General features: G+C 46.4%; 1 protein-coding gene across 2 annotated transcripts in view; it reads right to left on the bottom strand.

Annotated features, from left to right (window-relative positions):
* The window catches only part of COG2 (component of oligomeric golgi complex 2), a 64,073-nt gene that overhangs the window by 21,205 nt on the left and 19,109 nt on the right, over nt 1-23,759 (bottom strand). For both annotated transcript variants that reach the window (XM_056131050.1, XM_056131044.1), the window contains exons 8-9: nt 23,408-23,532; nt 16,673-16,799 (exon numbers count right to left, since the gene is read on the bottom strand). In XM_056131050.1, coding sequence (XP_055987025.1) covers nt 16,673-16,799; nt 23,408-23,532 — 252 coding nt within the window. The remainder of the gene's footprint in view (nt 1-16,672; nt 16,800-23,407; nt 23,533-23,759) is intronic.

Genomic DNA, 23,759 nt, shown 5'->3' on the forward strand with positions numbered 1-23,759 from the left:
AGAAGCTCAAATAAATAAACTAGCCTTAGAGCTGGAGAAACTAGAAAATGAACCAACAAATGAATCCAAATGTAAGCAGATGAAAGGAAGTAATAAAAATCATAGCAGGGGCTGGAGCAATAGCACAGCGGGTAGGGCATTTGCCTTGCACACGGCTGACCCGGGATTGATTCCCAGCATCCCATATGGTCCCCGGAGCACTGCCAGGAGTAATTCCTGAGTGCATGAGCCAGGAGTAACCCCTGTGCATCACTGGGTGTGACCCCCCCACCCCCCCAAAAAAAATTAAAAATCATAGCAGAAATCAACTGTATAGAAATCAAGGAAACGAGCAATAGTAAATGGGTAGGGCATTTACCTTGCACACGGCTGACCAAGGTTCAATCCTTGGCAACCCATAAGGTGCCCTGAGCACCACTAGGATTAATTCCTGAGTGCAGAGCCAGGAGTAACCCCTGAGCATCGCCAGGTGTGACCCTCCTCCCCCAAAATTAAAAAAAAACAATCAAGAAAACAACACAAAGAGTCAATGAAACTAGTTTTTCAAAAGAATAAACAAGATTAACAAACCTATAGCTAGACTCAAATGAAAATAATAATAATAATAATAATAATAGAAAAGCCATCAATCATCCCAGAGAAAACAGAAGAGAAATTACAACAAAGACCTCACAGATACAGACTCAGAAAAAATCATAAGAAGTTACTATTAACAACAATACCACTGAGATGGAGAACCCAGAAGTAGATGAATTCTTAGAATCAGACGACCTCACAAGATTTGAGACAGGAGAATGTGAAAAACCTGACCAGGTCAATCATAAATAAAGAAAATGCACCGTAAAAGTCACTCATAAAGCAAAAGTCCAGGTCCAGATGGGTTCACTACTGAGTCCCACCAAATTTTTAATCAACCTATACTCTTCGAGCTCTTCCAAAGTGAAATAAATAAGAATGTTTCTGAGTAGCTTCTGTAGAGCCAATACTAGAAGCAGAGACATGACTAAAACAAAAAATTACAAAAAAAAGTAATGATTACAGAAATTAGAGACTGATATACCTAATAAATGATGACACTAAGATCCTCTATAAAATCTTAGTGACCCAAATCCGATAATGTAGCAAAATGATCACACACCATGAACAAGTGGGATTAATTCTCGAGATCACAAAGTTCAAGAAAAAAAAATACTAATAATTGCAAAATCCCATCAAAATGTGGGGAGATGACAGGAGCAGACACTCCCTGAAGAGGATATACCTATGGCCAGTAGGCAAAGAGAAAGTATTCATTACAACGTACTGTTAGAGAAATATAATGGTAAGGACAATGATAGTGGCGTGGGACGGGCACAGAGGCCCAGCTCTGGGCAACAAACCTGAACAGCTCCAATTCCAACAGGTACAGCCCGCCCAAAGGGCCTGGGTCCCTCTCTGGGCATGCGCAGCTAGAACCAGCCCCTAGAAAGCCAGTTTTCAACCCCTGTTCTGCATGGTACGGGCACAGAGGCCAAGCTCAGGGCAACAAAGCTGAACAGCTCCAATTCCAAGAGGTACAGCCCGCCCCCAAGGGCCTGGGTCCCTCTCTGGGCATGCGCAGCTAGAACCAGCCCCTAGAAAGCGGGTTTTCGACCCCTGATCTGCGTGGGACGGGCACAGAGGCCCAGCTCTGGGCAACAAAGCTGAACGGCTCCAATTCGAACAGGTACAGCCCGCCCCCAGGGGCCTTGGTCCCTCTCTAGGCATGCGCAGCTAGAACCAGCCCCTAGAAAGCCGGTTTTCAACCCCTGATCTGCGTGGGACGGGCACAGAGGCCCAGCTCTGGTCAACAAAGCTGAACGGCTCCAATTCAAACAGGTACAGCCCGCCCCCAAGGGCCTTGGTCCCTCTCTGGGCATGCGCAGCTAGAACCAGCCCCTAGAAAGCCGGTTATCAACCCCTGATCTGTGTGGGACGGGCACAGAGGCCCAGCTCTGGGCAACAAAGCTGAACGGTTCCAATTCCAACAGGTACAGCCCGCCCCCAAGGGCCTGGGTCCCTCTCTGGGCATGCGCAACTAGACCCAGCCCCTACGTAGCCGGTTTTCAACCCCTGATGTGCGTGGGACGGGCACAGAGGCCCAGCTCTGGGCAACAAAGCTGAACAGCTCCAATTCCAACAGGTACAGCCAGCCCCCAAGGGCCGGGGTCCCTCTCTGGGCATACGCAGCTAGAACCAGCCCCTAGAAAGCCGGTTTTCAACCCCTGATTTGCGTGGGACGGGCACAGAGGCCCCGCTCCTGGCAAAAAAGGTGAACGGCTCCAATTCCAACAGGTACTGCCCGCCCCCAAGGGCCTGGGTCCCTCTCTGGGCATGCGCAGCTAGAACCAGCCCCTAGAAAGCCGGTTTTCAACCCCTGATTGCGTGGGACGGGCACAGAGGCCCAGCTCTGGGCAACAAAGCTGAACGGGTCCAATTCCAACAGGTACAGCCCGCCCCCAGGGGCCTTGGTCCCTCTCTAGGCATGCGCAGCTAGAACCAGCCCCTAGAAAGCCAGTTTTCAACCCCTGATCTGCGTGGGACGGGCACAAAGGCCCCGCTCCTGGCAAAAAAGGTGAACGGCTCCAATTCCAACAGGTACTGCCCGCCCCCAAGGGCCTGGGTCCCTCTCTGGGCATGCACAGCTAGAACCAGCCCCTAGAAAGCCGGATTCCAACCCCTGATCGGCGTGGGACGGGCACAGAGGCCCAGCTCTGGGCAACAAAGCTGAACGGCTCCAATTCCAACAGGTACTGCCCGACCCCAAGGGCCTGGGTCCCTCTCTGGGCATGCGCAGCTAGAACCAGCCCCTAGAAAGCCGGTTTTCAACCCCTGATCTGCGTGGGACGGGCACAGAGGCCCAGCTCTGGTCAACAAAGCAGAACAGCTCCAATTCCAACAGGTACAGCCCGCCCCCAAGGGTCTTGGTCCCACTCTTGGCATGCACAGCTAGAACCAGCCCCTAGAAAGCCGGTTCTGAACCCCTGATCGGCGTGGGACGGGCACAGAGGCCCAGCTCTGGTCAACAAAGCTGAAAGGCTCCAATTCCAACAGGTACACCCTGCCCCCAAGGGCCTTGGTCCCTCTCTGGGCATGCACAGCTAGAACCAGCCCCTAGGAAGCCGGTTTTCAACCCTTGATCTGCGTGGGACGGGCACAGAGGTCCAGCTCTGGGCAACAAAGCTGAACAGCTGCAATTCCAACAGGTACAGCCCGCCCCCAAGGGCCTGGGTCCCTCTCTGGGCATGCGCAGCTAGAACCAGCCCCTAGAAAGCCGGTTTTCAACCCCTGATCTGCGTGGGACTGGCACAGAGGCCCAGCTCTGATCAACAAAGCTGAACGGCTCCAATTCAAACAGGTACAGCCCGCCCCCAAGGGCCTTGGTCCCTCTCTGGGCATGCGCAGCTAGAAGCAGCCCCTAGAAAGCCGGTTTTCAACCCCTGATCTGTGTGGGACGGGCACAGAGGCCCAGCTCTGGGCAACAAAGCTGAACGGTTCCAATTCCAACAGGTACAGCCCGCCCCCAAGGGCCTGGGTCCCTCTCTGGGCATGCGCAACTAGAACCAGCCCCTAGGAAGCCGGTTTTCAACCCCTGATGTGCGTGGGACGGGCACAGAGGCCCAGCTCTGGGCAACAAAGCTGAACAGCTCCAATTCCAACAGGTACAGCCAGCCCCCAAGGGCGTGGGTCCCTCTCTGGGCATGCGCAGCTAGAACCAGCCCCTGGAAAGCCGGTTTTCAACCCCTGATCTGCGTGGGACGGGCACAGAAGCCCAGCTCTGGGCAACAAAGTTGAACGGCTCCTATTCCAACAGGTACAGCCCGCCCCCAAGGGCCTGGGTCCCTCTCTGGGCATGCGCAGCTAGAACCAGCCCCTAGAAAGCCGGTTCTCAACCCCTGATCGGCGTGGGATGGGCACAGAGGCCTAGCTCTGGGGTACAAAGCTGAACGGCTCCTATTCCAACAGGTACAGCCCGCTCCCAAGGGCCTTGGTCCCTCTCTGGGCATACGCAGCTAGAACCAGCCCCTAGAAAGCCGTTTTTCAACCCCTGATCTGCGTGGGACGGGCACAGAGGCCCAGCTCTGGGCAACAAAGCTGAACGGCTCCAATTCCAACAGGTACAGCCCGCCCCCAAGGGCCTGGGTTCTTCTCTGGGCATGCGCAGCTAGAACCAGCCCCTAGAAAGCCGGTTTTCAACCCCTGATCTGTGTGGCACGAGCACAGAGGCCCAGCTCTGGGCAAAAAAGCTGAACGGCTCCAATTCCAAGAGGTACAGCCCGCCCCCAAGGGCCTGGGTCCCTCTCTGGGCATGCACAGCTAGAACCAGCCCCTAGAAAGCCGGTTTTCAACCCCTGATATGCGTGGGACGGGCACAGATGCCCAGCTCTGGGGAACAAAGCTGAACGGCTCCAATGCCAACAGGTACAGCCCGCCCCCAAGGGCCTGGGTCCTTCTCTGGGCATGCGTAGCTAGAACCAGCCCCTAGAAAGCCGGTTTTCAACCCCTGATCTGCGTGGGACGGGCACAGAGGCCCAGCTCAGGTCAACAAAGCTGAACGGCTCCAATTCAAACAGGTACAGCCCGCCCCCAAGGGCCTTGGTCCCTCTCTGGGCATGCGCAGCTAGAACCAGCCCCTAGAAAGCCGGTTTTCAACCCCTGATCTGTGTGGGACGGGCAAAGAGGCCCAGCTCTGGGCAACAAAGCTGAACGGCTCCAATTCCAACAGGTACAGCAGCCCCCAAGGGCCTTGGTCCCTCTCTGGGCACGCGCAGCTAGAACCAACCCCGAGGAAGCCGGTTTTCAACCCCTGATCGGCGTGGGACGGGCACAGAGGCCCAGCTCTGGGCAACAAAGCTGAACGGCTCCAATTCCAACAGGTACAGCCCGCCCCCAAGGGCCTGGGTCCCTCTCTGGGCATGCACAGCTAGAACCAGCCCCTAGAAAGCCGGTTTCCAACCCCTGATCTGCGTGGGACGGGAACAGAGGCCCAGCTCTGGGCAACAAAGCTGAACGGCTCCAATTCCAACAGGTACAGCCTGCCCCCAAGAGCCCTGGTCCCTCTCTGGGCATGCGCAGCTAGAACCAGCCCCTAGAAAGCCGGTTTTCAACCCCTGATCTGCGTGGGACGGGCATAGAGGCCCAGCTCTGGTCAACAAAGCTGAACGGCTCCAATTGCAACAGGTACAGCCCGCCCCCAAGGGCCTTGGTCCCTCTCTGGGCATGCACAGCTAGAACCAGCCCATAGAAAGCCGGTTTTCAACCCCTGATCTGCGTGGGACGGGCACAGAGGCCCAGCTCTGGGCAACAAAGCTGAACAGCTCCAATTCCAACAGGTACATCCCGCCCCCAAGGGCCTGGGTCCCACTCTGGGCATGCGCAACTAGAACCAGTCCCTAGGAAACCGGTTTTCAACCCCTGATCTGCGTGGGACGGGCACAGAGGCCCCGCTCCTGGCAAAAAAGGTTAACGGCTCCAATTCCAACCTGTACAGCCTGCCCCCAAGGGCCTGGGTCCCTCTCTGGGCATGCGCAGCAAGAACCAGCCCCTAGAAAGCCGGTTTTCAACCCCTGATCTGCGTGGGACGGGCACAGAGGCCCATTTCTGGTCAACAAAGCTGAACGGCTCCAATTCCAACAGGTACAGCCCGCCCCCAGGGGCCTTGGTCCCTATCTAGGCATGCGCAGCTAGAACCAGCCCCTAGAAAGCCGGTTTTCAACCCCTGATCTGCGTGGGACGGGCACAGAGGTCCAGCTCTGGGCAACAAAGCTGAACAGCTGCAATTCCAACAGGAACAGCCCGCCCCCAAGGGCCTGGGTCCCTCTCTGGGCATGCGCAGCTAGAACCAGCCCCTAGAAAGCCGGTTTTCAACCCCTGATCTGCGTGGGACTGGCACAGAGGCCCAGCTCTGGTCAACAAAGCTGAACGGCTCCAATTCAAACAGGTACAGCCCGCCCCCAAGGGCCTTGGTCCCTCTCTGGGCATGCGGAGCTAGAACCAGCCCCTAGAAAGCCAGTTTTCAACCCCTGATCTGCGTGGGACGGGCACAGATGCCCAGCTCTGGGGAACAAAGCTGAACGGCTCCAATTCCAACAGGTACAGCCCGCCCCCAAGGGCCTGGGTCCCTCTCTGGGCATGCGCAACTAGAACCAGCCCCTAGGAAGCCGGTTTTCAACCCCTGATGTGCGTGGGACGGGCACAGAGGCCCAGCTCTGGGCAACAAAGCTGAACAGCTCCAATTCCAACAGGTACAGCCAGCCCCCAAGGGCGTGGGTCCCTCTCTGGGCATGCGCAGCTAGAACCAGCCCCTGGAAAGCCGGTTTTCAACCCCTGATCTGCGTGGGACGGGCACAGAGGCCCAGCTCTGGGCAACAAAGTTGAATGGCTCCAATTCCAACAGGTACAGCCCGCCCCCAAGGGCCTGGGTCCCTCTCTGGGCATGCGCAGCTATAACCAGCCCCTAGAAAGCCGGTTTTCGACCCCTGATCTGCGTGGGACAGGCACAGAGGCGCAGCTCTGGGGAACAAAGCTGAACGGCTCCAATTCCAACAGGTACTGCCCGCCCCCAAGGGCCTGGGTCCCTCTCTGGGCATGCACAGCTAGAACCAGCCCCTAGAAAGCCGGATTCCAACCCCTGATCGGCGTGGGATGGGCACAGAGGCCCAGCTCTGGGCAACAAAGCTGAACGGCTCCAATTCCAACAGGTACAGCCCGCCCCCAAGGGCCTTGGTCCCTCTCTGGGCATGCGCAGCTAGAACCAGCCCCTAGAAAGCCGGTTTTCAACCCCTGATCTGTGTGGGACGGGCACAGAGGCCCAGGTCTGGTCAACAAAGCTGAACGTCTCCAATTCCAAAAGGTACAGCCCGCCCCCAAGGGCCTAGGTCCCTCTCTGGGCATGCGCAACTAGAACCAGCCCCTAGGAAGCCGGTTTTCAACCCCTGATCTGCGTGGGACGGGCACAGAGGCCCAGCTCTGGTCAACAAAGCTGAACGGCTCCAATGCCAAGAGGTACAGCCGCCCCCAAGGGCCTTGGTCCCTCTCTGGGCACGCGCAGCTAGAACCAGCCCCGAGGAAGCCGGTTTTCAACCCCTGATCGGCGTGGGACGGGCACAGAGGCCCAGCTCTGGGGAACAAAGCTGAACGGCTCCAATTCCAACAGGTACAGCCCGCCCCCAAGGGCCTGGGTCCCTCTCTGGGCATGCAAAGCTAGAACCAGCCCCTAGAAAGCCGGTTTCCAACCCCTGATCTGCGTGGGACGGGCACAGAGGCCCAGCTCTGGGCAACAAAGCTGAACGGCTCCAATTCAAACAGGTACAGCCCGCCCCCAAGGGCCTTGGTCCCTCTCTGGGGATGCGCAGCTAGAACCAGCCCCTAGAAAGCCGGTTTTCAACCACTGATCTGTGTTGGAAGGGCACAGAGGCCCAGCTCTGGGCAACAAAGGTGAACGGCTCCAATTCCAACAGGTACAGCCCGCCCCCAAGGGCCTGGGTCCCTCTCTGGGCATGCCTAACTATAACTAGCCCCTAGGAAGCCGGTTTTCAACCCCTGATATGTGTGGGACGGGCACAGAGGCCCAGCTCTGGGCAACAAAGGTGAACGGCTCCAATTCCAACAGGTACAGCCCGCCCCCAGGGGCCTTGGTCCCTCTCTAGGCATGCGCAGCTAGAACCAGCCCCTAGAAAGCCGGTTTTCAACCCCTGATCTGCGTGGGACGGGCACAGAGGCCCCGCTCCTGGCAAAAAAGGTGAACGGCTCCAATTCCAACAGGTACAGCCCGCCCCCAAGGGCCTTGGTCCCTCTCTGGGCATGCGCAGCTAGAACCAGCCCCTAGAAAGCCGGTTTTCAACCCCTGATCTGCGTGGGACGGGCACAGAGGCCCAGCTCTGGGCAACAAAGCTGAACAGCTCCAATTCCAACAGGTACAGCCCGCCCCCAGGGGCCTTGGTCCCTCTCTAGGCATGCGCAGCTAGAACCAGCCCGTAGAAAGCCGGTTTTCAACCCCTGATCTGCGTGGGACGGGCACAGAGGCCCCGCTCCTGGCAAAAAAGGTGAACGGCTCCAATTCCAACAGGTACAGCCCGCCCCCAAGGGCCTGGGTCCCTCTCTGGGCATGCGCAGCTAGAACCAGCCCCTAGAAAGCCGGTTTTCAACCCCTGATCTGCGTGGGACAGGCACAGAGTCTCAGCTCTGGGCAACAAAGCTGAATGGCTCCAATTCCAACAGGTACTGCCCGCCCCCAAGGGCCTGGGTCCCTCTCTGGGCATGCGCAGCTAGAACCAGCCCCTACAAAGCTGGTTTTCAACCCCTGATCTGCGTGGGACTGGCACAGAGGCCCAGCTCTGGGCAACAAAGCTGAACGGCTCCAATTCCAAACAGGGGACTTCCCAACTCCTCGCCCAGTGCCAGGGACTCTTTCCAGAGCCGCGGCCGCTGACGCGGCTGCGAAATATTTTCCCACTACGTATGCCATAGGAACCATAAGCTACCTTCTTAGGTGGAAACTTCTCTAGTTTAGCTCAGGCACTAGAAACACAGTAGCCAATAACTCATAAGCCTATCTTAACTCACACTGCATATCAAGCAGAATAGTAAAAGTGAACGTGAAGGACTAAACCACACGTCTCACAATGGTAAAGCAACGCAAAAGCCCACCAAACTTTCATATTGAAGAGTCTAGCCCAGATGACACCAACAGTACTGTAGTGTTAGACAACCTCTCTGACAAGGAATTCAGAAGGGAGCTACTTAGGATGCTTAGGGAATTAAAAGAAACAATGGAAAGCAATGCCAATAGAAGACAAGAGGATCTGAAGGCAGAAATGAGGAAAATGCAATCAGAAATGTCAGACCTGAAAAATCTCATAGGCGAATTGAAAAGCTCAGTGGAAGGCCTCAGCAGCAGAGTAAGAGCGGCTGAGAGCAGAATCAGTGAGCTCGAAGATGAAGTTCAGAGACTCTCCAGAAAAGAGCAGAAAATGGAAAAGAGACTCACAATTCGGGAACAGATGGCAAGAGAAGATCGTGATGAAGCCAAGAGGGGTAACATAAGAATTATTGGAGTCCCAGATGGACAGGAAGAAAACCTCGATGAAGAAAAAACTGTCAAAGACATCATTGCTACAACATTTCCAGAGCTGAAGAAAACTTGTGACCACATTCAGGAGGCCCAAAGGGTACCAGCTAGAAGAAATCCGAATAAAAATACCCCAAGACACATTCTGATCAAAATGACCAAAACCTTAGACAGAGACAAAATTCTGAAAGCAGCAAGATCGAAGAAAGAAATCTCTTACAAAGGAGCATCCTTAAAATTCACAGCTGATTTTTCTGATGAAACCCTCATGGCCCGAAAACAGTGGTGGGACATAGTAAAAAAACTCAATGAAATAAATGCCTCCCCAAAAATACTTTTCCCAGCAAGACTCTCATTCATAATAGAAGGAACAACACACAGTTTCACAGACAAACAACAGCTCAGGAACTTCATAGACTCAAAACCATGGTTACAAGAACAACTAAATGGGCTACTTTAAGGCAAGAAAGGCCCCTCAAATACACCAAATTTTAACAGAACAATGGGACAAAATTCCATAACAATAATCTCTCTCAATGTCAATGGGCTAAACACACCAATTAAAAGACATAGAGTGGCAGGATGGATTAGAAAATTGAACCCAACATTCTGCTGCCTGCAAGAAACGCATCTCAATAGTCAAAGCAAACACAGACTCAGAGTCAAAGGCTGGAAAACAATCCTACAGGCAAACAGCTCCCATAAAAAAGCTGGGGTAGCCATCCTTATATCAGACCACATCGATTTCAGAGTGAGGAAGGTCATAAGAGACAGTGAAGGCCATTTCTTATTGATCAAAGGATCTGTACAATAGGAAGAACTTACAATAATAAATGTATATGCACCTAATGAGAGACCAGCAAAGTACTTAAAACAACTACTCATAGATTTGGAAAAAGACATCAATAGCAACACAATACTAGTGGGAGATTTCAACACTGCTTTGTCACCTCTTGATAGATCAACCAGACTCAAGCTTAGCAAGGACATACTTCATTTGAGGGAAACAATGGAAGAAAGGGACTTAGTAGATATATACAGGACACTTCATCCACAAAAAGCTGAATACACATTCTTCTCAAGCGTACATGGAACATTCTCCAAGATAGACCACATGCTGAGCCACAAAACATGCCTCCATAAAATTAAGAAGGTAGAGATTGTATCAACAATCTTCTCAGACCATAATGCGCTGAAATTAGAAGTAAATCACACACAAAAACAGAAAACTAAATCAAACACCTGGAAATTAAACAGTGTACTATTGAACGAGTGGATTAGACAGGAAATCGAAGAGGAAATCAAAAGATTCCTAGAAACGAATGAAAATGAGAACACGAGTTACCAAAACTTATGGGACACAGCAAAGGCTGTGTTAAGAGGAAAGTTTATAGCTCTACAAGCATTCCTCAGGAAGGAGGAGCGAGCACACATAAGTAACCTAACCTCACAGCTTAAGAGCTTGGAGAAAGACCAAAAAAAGGAGCACAACCCGAACAGGAGAAAGGAAATAATAAAGCTCAGAGCAGAGATTAACGAGATGGAAACCCAAAAAACAATCCGAAAGATCAATGAAACCAAAAGCTGGTTCTTTGAGAAAATTAACAAGATCGATAAGCCTCTAGCAAAACTCACAAAGAAAGGGAGAGAGAAAACCCTAATAAACCGAATCAGAAATGAAAAGGGGGTCATTACAACAGAAACCACAGAAATTCAGAGGATCCTCAGGGAGTACTTTGAGAAGCTTTATGCCACGGAACATCAAAACCTCGAGGAAATGGATAAATTCCTAGACTCCTACAGACTCCCAAGGCTGAACCAAGAAGACCTGGAATACCTGAACAGACCTATCACCATCAAGGAAATTTAAATGGTAATAAAAAGTCTCCCCAAGCACAAAAGTCCTGGCCCGGATGGATTCACTAGTGAATTCTTCCAAATCTTTAAAGAGGACTTACTCCCAATGCTCTTTAAGCTTTTCCACGAAATTGAAATATCAAAAACACTTCCGAACAGTTTCTACGAAGCAAATATCACACTGATACCAAAAGCAGACAGAGATACCACAAAGAAAGAGAATTACAGGCCGATATCCCTGATGAACACAGATGCAAAAATCCTCAACAAACTACTAGCAAATATAATCCAACTACTCATCAAAAAGATCATACACCATGACCAAGTAGGATTCATCCCAGGGATGCAAGGATCGTTTAACATTCGGAAATCAATCAACATAATCCACCATATCAACAAAAGAAAAGATAAAAAGCATATGATCATATCAATAGATGCAGAGAAAGCATTTGATAAGATCCAGCACCCCTTTATGATGAAAACCCTAGCCAAAATGGGTATAGAGGGGATCTTCCTCAACATAATTAAAGCCATCTACCACAAGCCTACAGCAAGCATCATCCTCAATGGGGAAAAACTGAGAGCCTTCCCTCTAAGATCAGGGACGAGACAGGGATGCCCACTCTCTCCACTGCTGTTCAATATAGTACTGGAAGTACTTGCAATAGCGATTAGGCAGGAAAAAGATATTAAGGGCATTCAGGTAGGAAAGGAAGAAATCAAGCTCTCACTATTCGCAGATGATATGATACTCTACTTAGAGAACCCAATAACTTCCACCAAAAATCTCCTAGAAACAATAGACTCGTATAGTAAAGTTGCAGGTTATAAAATCAATACCCACAAGTCCATGGCTTTCCTATACGCAAACAGTGAGAGAGAAGAAAGCAACATGAAAAAAAAATCCCGTTCACAATTGTGCCCCAGAAAATCAAGTACCTAGGAATCAGCTTAACTAAGGAAGTAAAGGACCTGTACAAAGAAAACTACAAAACGCTACTTCAGGAAATAAAAGAGGACATGAGGAAATGGAAAGATATCCCCTGCTCATGGGTCGGGAGACTTAACTTTGTCAAAATGGCAATACTACCGAAAGCATTGTATAAATTCAATGCAATCCCTATAAGGATACCCATGACATTCTTCAAAGAAATGGAGCAAACACTCCTGAAATTTATATGGAACAATAAGCCCCCACGAATAGCTAAAGCAATTCTTGGGAAAAAGAAAATGGGAGGAATCAACCTCCCGAACTTCAAACTCTACTACAAAGCAGTAATAATTAAAACAGCATGGTACTGGAACAAAGGCAGAACTGCAGACCAATGGAACAGGGTTGAATACACTGACATCTCCCCTCAATCATACGCTCATCTAATCTTTGATAAAGGTGCAAGTAATGTGAAGTGGAGTAAGGAAAGCCTCTTTAATAAATTGTGTTGGCATCACTGGACGGCTACATGCAAAAAAATAGGCTCAGAACTCTGCCTAACACCATGTACAAAAGTAAGATCAAAATGGATTAAAGACCTCAACATCAGACCAGAAACCATAAGGTACATTGAAGATAAAGTTGGCAAAACCCTCCATGACATTGAAGCTAATGGTATCTTCAAAGATGCCACGCCACTGGTTGAGCAAGTGAAAACAGAGATAGATAAATGGGACTATCTTAAACTAACAAGCTTCTGCACCTCCAAAGAAACAGTGACCAAAATACAAAGACAGTCTACAGAATGGGAAAGGATATTCACCGAATACACATCTGACAAGGGGTTGATAACCAGGATATACAAAATACTGGTTAAACTCCACAAGAAGAAAACATCCAACCCCATCCAAAAATGGGGCAATGAAATGAACAGAAACTTTCTCAAAGAAGAAATCCGAATGGCAAAAAAGCACATGAGAAAATGCTCTACATCATTAATCATCAGGGAGATGCAGATCAAAACCACAATGAGATACCATCTCACACCTCAGAGACTGGCCCACATTCAAAAGAACAAAAGCAACCGATGCTGGCGTGGATGTGGCCAGAAAGGGACACTCCTTCACTGTTGGTGGGAATGTCCACTGGTTCAGCCCTTCTGGAAAACAGTATGGACGATTCTCAAAAAATTAGAAATTGAACTCCCATCTGACCCAGCAATACCACTCCTGGGAATATATCCCAGAGAGGCAAAAATGTATAGTCGAAGTGACATCTGCACTTGTTTGTTCATTGCAGCACTCTTTACAATAGCCAGAAACTGGAAAAAACCTGAATGCCCTAGAACAGATGACTGGTTAAAGAAACTTTGGTACATCTACACAATGAAGTACTATGTAGCTGTTAGAAAAGATGAAGTCATGAAATTTATATACAAGTGGTACAATATGGAAAGTATCATGCTAAGCGAAATGAGTCAGAAAGAGAGGGATAGACATAGAAAGATTGCTTTCATCTGGGGGATATAAAGTAACAAAGTATGAGATTAATACCCAAGAATAGCTGAGATCAGCACCAGGAGGATTACTCCATAACTTAGAGGCCAGCCAGGTATCCTAGAGGAAAGGGCAGTTCAGATAGAGAAGGGAGCACCAAATAAAGGATGTTTGGAGGATCCTCCTAGGAGGGGAGATGCATGTTGAAAGTAGACTATGGACTGAACATGTTTGCCACTCAATGCCTCTTTTGCAGACCACAACATCCAAAAGGAGAGAGAGAACACAGGGGATTGCCCTGCCACAGAGACGGGGGGATGGGGGTGTGGGGGTGGGAGGGATATTATCCATGGTGGTGGAAAATGGGCACTGGTGGAGGGATGGGTATCTGATCATTGTATAATTGAAACCAAAGCACAAAAAATTGTAAATTTACAACTGTAAAAAAAAATAAAAAAACAAAACAAAACAAACAAAAAAAAAGAACAATGATAGTATCTCATATCAGTGAGAATGGCATATATCAAGAAGACTGAAAACAACTAGTGCTAGAGAGAATAATGAAAAAAGAATCCTCATTCAACTGGTGGAATGATACTTGGAATCACTGTTGGTGGAAATGCAATTTCCTCTATGGAAAACTGTGGAGATTTCTCAAAAATGTAAGGCTAGAGCTCCAATATGACCCAATGATCCCATTCCTGACATCTGCCCCCAACTAAAAAAAAAAATTAATTCAAAAAGATAAATGTACACCTATGTTTACTGTAGCGCTTATAACCACTGCCAGGATATGGAAAAACCCAAAGGTCCAATCAGAGATGAATGTTATTGAATGGGTAAAGAAGTTATGTTATATATACACATAATGGAATACTATGCAGCTGTAAGAAAAGACGAAATCTCCTGGTTTGCTGTAATTTGAATGTAATTGTAGTTATCATATTAAGTGGAATATGTCCGAGGGAGATGAACAAATACCAGATTATCTGTCATCTCTGGTTTATGGGGGGGGGAACCCCAAGGGAATAGAAAGTAATGAAGGATGGTGAATTCCTGGCCAGGGACTCAGGATTATAAACTAAGACTCCAGGGAACACAGGTAGTGGGGTGAACGATAAGGAGGGGGCTGGAAGTAATATGAGGACATTAGCGGAAGGTCCTGGGGTGAGACACAGTAAGGGTACATCAAGAACACAGTAGGGGCTGGAGCGATAGTACAGCGCATAGGGTGTATGTCTTGCACGTGGACCACTTTGGCTCATTCTCTGGCATCCCTTAGGGTCCCCGAGCACCACCAAGAGTAATTCCTGACTGCAGAGCCAGAAGTAACCTCAGCATTGCCAGGTGTGGCCCCACAACAAAAACAAAAAACAAACAAACAAAAGAACATGTTAATTCTATTCTAAAATCTTAACCATAGACAACAATTAACTATTTAAATTAAAAAAAATGTCCTGTGCCTTTTTATGTTAAGCATGATTATTCTCTGCCTAATAACTGTCCATATGAAAAATTCATACAAATAAGTTAATTGATAAAAAACTGAAATTGTAGTAATATACACAACAGATTACTATGTAGGTATAAGAAAATAAATCTCGGAGTTTGCTGCAACTTGGGTTGAACTGGAACGTAACATGCTAAGCCAAATAAATCAGAAGGCAAAAGACAAATACCAAATGACCTTACTCATCTGTAGAATATAGAATAAAAAAAAGAAGGACAAGAGGAGAGCACTGAAAGATGACAAACCCTTAGCTGTGAATTACAAACTAGATTTGCTAAGCAGTACAGGGAGAGTGTATTAGGGAATAAAGTGGTGAACTCCTCAGATGAAGTAGGTGTGCTCTCCCTGCACACTCCAGACGACACCTTGGTGACCACGATCTTCCAGAAGGAAGGCCGAGGTACTTGGGTTCCAGGTCTAGGTCTCCAGGCCACAGCTTTGGCAGAGGAGTCAGACTGTCCCTCCCTGGCTACCCCCCCCACCACTCCCCTGCCCCCACAGAGATATTGTATATAAAAAATGTTACAGAATTTATAAGACAATCCTTTGATGTAGGAAACTCACATAGTAAGTAAAATAAAGAAGTAAAGAAGTCCATACTAGATATCTTAGTGAAACAGAACGCCAAAGTCACAGAAATCTTAAGAGTAGCCAAAGAAGAACGGTATTTATTACAAAATAAAGGGTTCTCCCAGGATGGGAGATGCATGTTGAAAGTAAGACTATAGACCGAACATGATTGCCACTCAATGCCTTTTTTACAGACCACAACCCCAAAAGGAGAGAGAGAGAACAAAAGGGAATGCCCTGTCACAGAGGCAGGGTGGGATGGGGCGATGGGGGTGGGAGGGATACTGGGATCCATGGTGACGGAAAATGGGCACTGGTGGAGGGATGGGTATTTGATTATTGTATAATCGAAACCCAAGCACAAAAATTTGTAAGTCTACAACTGTACCTCATGGTGTTTCACTAAAAAAAATTAAAAAAAAAAAAGAAGAATGGTATTTATTACAATAGAAGCAACTAAGTTTAATGATATTGTGATTTATAAAGTTCAAACTACAGAGGCTTCTACTTCTAGCAAAACTAACTTTCGAACATGAAAGGATACAGCGGCTTTTAGACAAACACAAATTAAGGGTTTATTATAAAAATGACTTCATTTTCAATACGCCCTTACTAAGAAAGGTCTTCCCTGAAATGAATTATACAAAGGAAAATGATCAATTAAGAACAAGAGTAACAAAGGGAATGATAAGAAAGATTGTAATTATGAGAGATCAATGAGCATACAAAGCAGAGGTTTCCAGACTTATTTGGCCCATCACTTCCTTTTCAGAAAAACAATCACTCAGCCACCACTGGAAATGTATTTTATTTAAACAGAAAGTATCCAAGCTAAGCAACAGGCTCAACAGGTTTAACTAAGAGGACTTGTAAGGGAAATCAGGCCTGAGAGTCTGTTCCTCACCATGATTCTACATATTACCTTTAATAAAAATGGTACAATAAAAAAAACAAAAACATGAATTTACTTAAGAAATATCCACCTTTGAAATCTTTTACATAACATGATTTTTATAAAGTACATATAGGGCCTCTTAGTCTTTAAATTTTTATACAGTATTGTTAGACTCTTAAAATCCAATCAATGCCTTCTATCTTCCTTCAAAATTATATACTAGAAATATACAAATTTTTTATGTAAGATAATATGTTATCTTTTTAAGATTATTAAAACTTTCATTTAGCATCATCAAGAATGAAGACAATGGAGGAATAGATACCTCATGAAATACATCAGGATTCCCAGGATTAAAAAGTGAGGGCAAATTTTCTTCTAATCCTCGTACTATTTCTGGCCAGACAGAATTCACCCAAAAATCATACCCAGGAACAGTATTGCCTTTTTCACTGCAAGATAAGAGCAAAATTTCAGTCAAATATACCATAAACTTGTATTTACAACAAGCAAAACTTGACTATAGCATTTTTACTAAAAGTTTCCTGTCCTAAAATTTACCTGCCTTTTCAAGTAAAACCATATTTGTTAATGAGCTCCTAGAGCCAAAGGTTCACATTTTAATTTCTTTCTCACATTTAATCTGACACAGATCCTATGTCCTGACTCCTATATCGATCACATAACAGAGCAAATTAGTATCACGTACAAGACAAAGTTACTGTATCAAATCAGATTGGTATAATTTTCTCCCCAAATTAAGCAATACCAGATTCCTGTTGGAAAAGTAGTCTAATCACAAAAGAAATCTTTGTATTCAATCTTAGTATCATTGAACTCAAAGGCACTGTAGCACTGTTAAGGACAGTGCTCCTGTTGTTCACGATTTGCTCGAACGTCTCCATTGTGAGACTTTGTTGTTACTATGTTTGGCATATCAAATACGTCACGGGTAGCTTGCCAGGCTTCGCCATGTAGGCGAGATATTCTCGGTAGCTCCTGGGCTCTCCTAGAGGGGTGGAGGAATCGAACTCGGGTCGGCCAGGTTGGCTGGGTGCAAGGCAAACAAACGCCTTACCTCCTGTGCTATTACTCCAGCCCTTTATAGGTTATTTTAATTTACCAAATGCTAACAGCTTTGTGATTATAAAACTACCGCTAAAATTGTTTTCAGTCTTACAATCCTATGATTATTTCATGGGGCTGGAGTGATTTTAGAGTGAGTAGGGCGCTTGCCTTGCATGTGGCCAACCCAGGTTCAATCCCTGACATTCCATATAGTTCTCCGAGCCAACCAGAAGTGATCCCTGAGTGCAGAGACAGGAATAAGCCCTGAGTACAGCTAGGCATGGCCTCCAAACAAAAATAAAAATAAATAAAATGTTTTGCAACTAAAATTAAAGACAACCAGCAATTCAATACATCATCTTTTCCTTTCAGCAAAACTGGGAGTTTTGTAGCTAAGCTGTTGATGTCAAGTTGGGAAAATATTTGGTACACATTGTTCATCATACATGAAGATGTATTCTTCACAGTAACAGGAGCTCAGTTAAATGAAACTGCAATAGGTTGTATTTTGTAATACAAAATTAAGATGTTTAAGACAATGTTTCTTCTAGTTTTCTCTTAATATATAAGTGCCTGTTTGACTTTACCTGTTAACTCTTACTTTTGTTTATTTGTATACTGTGTTTAAAAAAGATACACCAACTATATGCATATATAGTATAATATATCCTCTATATAAACACACACACACATACATATATATATATATATATATATATATATTACAGCAAATCCATGCTTGCATGTATCCAACAATGGTTTGATCTCCAGTACTGCATCACCAGGAGAGACCCCTGAGCACAGAGCCAGTAGTAAACCAAGAGCACATGCAGGTGTGCTCCAACCCCTGCTCCCCCCCAACACATACAAAATAAACCCACAAACCAAACCAAACTAAACAAAAAAGGGGAAGGAGAAATCTGTACTTTACTGTCACAAAGAGTTGTAAAATTGTAGGATAACATTGGTTTGTCCTTCCTCCCTGGCCGCAGGAGCTTAGGTTTACTGGGTTACATCCATCACAATGCTCCTGAGATACTCCCATTCCTCTATGTTTATTGGAATATAGCTCTAAACACCTTAGGCTTAACATTGGTGTTCCTGATGCACTCCCATTCCTCATGGGGCTGGAGTAATTTTAGAGTGTTTATCTGTAACCTGTTCTCTCTGTTCTGCTTCCCCAACCAATCACCTTTATCCCCAAATCAGACTCTGTTGACTTGTAAAGTCTGACCCTTCTAAGAACTCTGGAAAAACTGCTTTTCTCCTCCCCTCATGTCCTTTTGCAAAGTTTACTTCAGAGCAATGTCCTTTTATGTATAGACACAGGAAGTTAATGCAATTTGGGAGTTAACTGACTCCAAATAATATTTACTCCTGGGTATCTCTTTTCTCAAGCCTCAGTTGCCCTTCGTTAGGGACTGGATGGAGCCAGGGCAAGTTGCAAGCTACCCTGGCATTGAAATGGGTCAGGCCAAGTGTTATAATACTTAATTGTAAGTTAAGAACACGGACATGCACAAATTCTGTCATGATCCAAAGAGTAACAACTGGATTAGGACCCTACTAGAGTAGAAAAGACTAATCTCACCTGAGCACTGTAGTCTGAAATCTATAGTAAGATGTCCCCACGAGAGTCACCCTACAGCTTAATGTATCTTTTACTGTGTCCATACAAAATATTATTAATAAGTAGAATTAAGATGAATGTTTAAATTGTTGTTGGACTAAGTAAAGGAAAAACACATCCCAGTGGTATTTCACCCTTGAGCAGATCTCCTAGCTGCTGGAGATCTTTGCCTTATCTGAGAAGAGCTTCCCTCAGAAGGAAGGACTTTCATATGTTGATTGTGCTACCTATCTAGATGTAGTTGCTCTCCCAATGCTTGGAGATGGAGATGGAGCATGGAGAGACTAGCATAGGGACAGGAGGAGAGGGGGGATTGGGGGGCATTGTGAGACTGGAACTGGGAGCTTAGTGAGACTGCAACAGGCACGTGGGGAGAAGGGAATGAACGGCAACTGATAACCAACCAGCCTGGTGGCCTTGTTCCCTCCTTCATGCATCTGTTTGCGGCAGCTACAGGCTGGGGTGAGAGAAGTGGCTCAGGGCCATTAAACGGCACATGGTGGGCGAGAGAGAGACAACGCCACCACCCCCACTCACTTATTTATTTTGTGAACTTACACAAAATAACGCTAATACACTTAAGTATTGACAAAAAATTACTAGTGGTGTCAGAGAACCAGAGGGTAAAGAAGATGCCCACTTGCTATATATCCGATGTGACACATTACATAATTTAATCATATTAACAACTATCTCTATTACAGATATTAGGAGAACGAAACTAGTTATTTTTAAATCAGAGATAAACATAACATCACTGTCACTGTCACTGTCCTCCCGTTGTTCGATTTGCTCGAGTGGGCACCAGTAATGTCTCACAACAAATTGTGAGACTTGTTACAATTTTTGGCATATTTAAGACGCCACAGGGGGCTTGCCAGGCTCCGCCGTGCGGGCGGAATACTCTCCGTAGCTCGCCGGGCTCTCCGAGAGGGATGGAGGAATCAAACCTAGGGTCGGCCGTGTGCAAGGCAAATGCCCTCTCAAAGCAGGCAAAAGTGACCTGACCCCCAACACCTCTGCCAGCTCCAGAGATCCTGTGCTCTGTCTCCCTGGGACCAGTGCATGCTCGGAACTGCAAACACAGTGGTGAGTGAACATGAGCCTGTGTGACTAAGCAGGCGAGGCTCTCCAGAGCAGGAAGGGCAAAACAGGAGAAACACATGTCTTGGGTCCTGAGTTACTGTAGTTGACAGGGCACATAGAGGGCCATGTGGTCTGAGGGCTCCGATGCCCGTTAGGGGTGAATCCAGAGCAGAGAGCAAGAGGAAGCCCTGAACACCTCCACTGTGGCACAAAAATAAACCTGAAGGAAGAACAGTTAGGATTGGGGATCCTGGTGTCCCATATGGTCCCCCAAGCACTGCCAGGGGCAATGCTGGAGTGCAGAGGAAGAATCACTGGGTGTGGTCCCCAACCTTCCCAAACAAAACAAAGTGAGTCAGTCTTTGATCCATGGCACCCCACAGGGTCTGAGACCTGGCAGGAGTGAATCTTGAGCACTGAGTTGGGAGTACTCCTTAAGAAACAGGGGGTATGATCGAAACCCAAACACAACAAAACCAATAAACAAGGACAAAAGTGGCCTCAAAAACAGTAGAGCCAGGGCTACCTCCTGAAACAACTCTGGAGACAGCCCTGAAAGCCTGTGCATTCCTGTCACTGCATCATATCATCTTGTCACTCTCCTCCCTGTGGACGGTGCGTCAGACAGTGCGACATCATCTTCTCCCACCTATAATTCCCGAGAATCAGCAGGAAGCTCCGTGCAAAGATCTAGAGAAGTCAGTGGACCCTATGGGATGTGGGGATTGAACCAGAGTCAGCTGCATTCAAGGCAAGTGCCCTCCCCGATGTGCCGTTGCTCTGGCTCCGGGAACTAATTCTTCTCTGTTCCACTATATTTCTGTTTAGATATTATAACATTTTCAATTCAACTGGATCTACGACCTGAGAGATAGGAGAGCAGGTCAGCTGCTTGCCCTGTCCTCCCTGAGAGCAATTTCAGACCCCAAACATAATATGAGCGGTATTAAATAAATAAGACCTGATGTGCCCAAAAGTAAATATCGATTAAGGTCCCACAGAGAAAAATTAAATTTTCAAGATTAGCAAATTAAACAGAGGATTAACCAGAAAGGCCAATCCATATCCTCTGGAAGACAAATTCTGAAAGTCGCTGGTGTTCCCAGTTATAAAGGGAATTAATGGCAATGCAGAAAAAAGGTTATGAGAGAACAAGGAAACCAAGAAGCATTTGGAAACCTTAAGGCAGGATCTAAGCAAAGGAATCAAGATGCTAAGGCATTCCACTGCTAAAATGGAACCGTTCTCTACACAAATAAAAGCAACATGAAATGAAATTCAGAGGACATGGCAAATGCTGAATGTCAAAATAAAAGGAAGAGGTATCTTGTAGGATAACATCGGTTTGTCCTTTCTCCTCCATCCTTTCTCCTTTGCTGCAGGGAGCTTAGGTTTATTGGATTACACCCATCACAGTGCTCCTCTGTGTTTATCTTTAACTTCTCCTCTGTGCTCTGCTTCTCCTATCTGTTAATCACTTATATCCCCAAATCAGACCCTGTGACTTGTAAGGTCAGATACTTCTAAAAACCCTGGATTTTGTAAATGTAAGTGAAAGACTGCTTTTCCCTTTCCCTTAGGCCCTTTGCATAGTTTTCTTTAGAGTAATGTCCTTTTTGTATAGACACAGGAAGACAGTTAATGTTATGCTTTTGTAATCTGGGAGTTAATAGACTCTGAATAATATTTACTCCTGGGCATCTGTCATATTTACTCGATTTAAGCCTCAGTTGTCCACTGTTTCCTAGCACCCCCAAAGCAAGGTCCCAATGAAGGGACTTGGAAGGACCCAGGGCAATCTGTGAGCTACCCTGGCACTGAAAAGGGACAGGACAAGCACCATAAAACTTAAAATAAGAGCACAGTCCCGGACAATTGTCATGACTCAAAGAGAAGTGACTGGACAAGGACCCTGCTGAGCTTAGGAAGGCCTAATCTGGCCTGAGGACTGTAGTCTGGGATATATAGCGAGATGTCCCCAGAAGAGCCACCCTATAAACTTAATGTGTCTCTTACTGTGTTCCTACAAAATGACTAGAAAAATTATTAAGAAGTAAATTTAAGATGACTGTTTATATGGTTAGTGGACTAAGGAAAGGAGAAACACGCTCCTAGATGGTATTTCTCCCTTGAGCGGATCTCCTAGTGGGATGAGATCTTTGTCTTAGAAGAGCTTGTCCCAAGGAAGGGCTTTACATCTGTTAATTGTGCTACCTCACATCAATCTGCAGGGGACTGTTCTTGATAACTAGGCTGTGAGGCGGGAGTGGGTGAGACTGGAAGGAGGCAGAAGGAGACTAGATTGGAATTAATTTCAACTGATCACCAACCAGCCTGGCCCTTACTTTCTCCTTTATGCTCTCATTTTTCTCCTTTATGTATCCATTGGCCGGCAGCCAGCCAGGGTGAGGAAGTGGCTCATGACCACCAAACAGAGGTAGTGGGCCCACTCACTTTTTTGAACACACAGTATCTAACTGAGCTGGAGTTTCAAGTAAAGTCATAAGCCAACAGAACGAAAGGTAAAGTAAAGAGCTGGGGCAATGAGAAAAAGCACAAGCATAAAATACGAGGTGAACATGGGAAGGGCAAGTCCTACTGTGTGGCCGAAGACCAAGTAAGTATACTGAAGCAAAGTGCGCAGACACAGCTCCAAAAAAAGCAAGAATTTTCTCTATAAACAATGAAAACCCATTACAGAGTGATGAAAAAGACAGTTGCATCTATGAATTCTGGATAAATGTGATTCTCCAAAAGCCAATTTAAAGAGGGAAATAGAGGTGAGGAGCCTTGCAGAAGAGGTCCTGTAATTCTGGAGAAAAGAAGGCAAAGACCTGGATTGTCTAACATGAAAAGTAACAAGGTACCTATGGCATGTAACTAGAAAGTCCTCAAAATCAAAAGAGGGAAAAGTGAAGATGACTTTAACCACAAATATAAAACTCTGAACCAAGCTGAATTAATATTTATAGACCATGACTTTAGAATAATCTTGACTTCAATGACAATAATCATTTGCAAAAGGAATAATAAGAATTTGTTATTCTTGAAGTCAATGTAAAGAAGTAAAAATTTTGAATTCAGAGCTTTAATCATGGCTTTTCCTTATTTATAAAGTGAGGCTAATGATCCCCATCTCAGCACTTTGCAACAACTGAATGGTAAAGTACAGATGTAAGCAGTTCATACAAGTCAGTCAATAATCAGTAGTGCACTACCATTTAACTAGTGTAATCACTGAACTGATGTAAGTGCTAAGCATATCACTTTAAATACCTTGAGACAGCACCTCCTGTGACTTCTCGAAGAAGGTGGCAATGGTGAGGAATAAACTCCAGAAGTTTATCATACATGAGCTGAAGGCCATTTGGATAAGATTCAACAAACTGCTCTCCAATTACCTATTAAAGGAATATCATTTTTTAAAGCATGGAAGAGAAATATGCACTAATGACAACGAACAAACTATGCAAATATGTTTTCCATGTTTATTTTCCTCCTCAACTGACATGGTTTTTAAACAGCAAGGTAAATAGTAATTGTACCTAAAACTGGTCCCTAGAATTAAGCACATATAAGGGAGGCAGGTTGTGTGGGAGAGACTAATCTGAAGCCAAAAAAGCAAACA

The sequence above is a fragment of the Sorex fumeus genome, unplaced genomic scaffold (genome assembly GCF_029834395.1).
Source record: "Sorex fumeus unplaced genomic scaffold, SorFum_2.1 ptg000007l, whole genome shotgun sequence".
Classification (NCBI taxonomy): Eukaryota; Metazoa; Chordata; class Mammalia; order Eulipotyphla; family Soricidae; genus Sorex; species Sorex fumeus.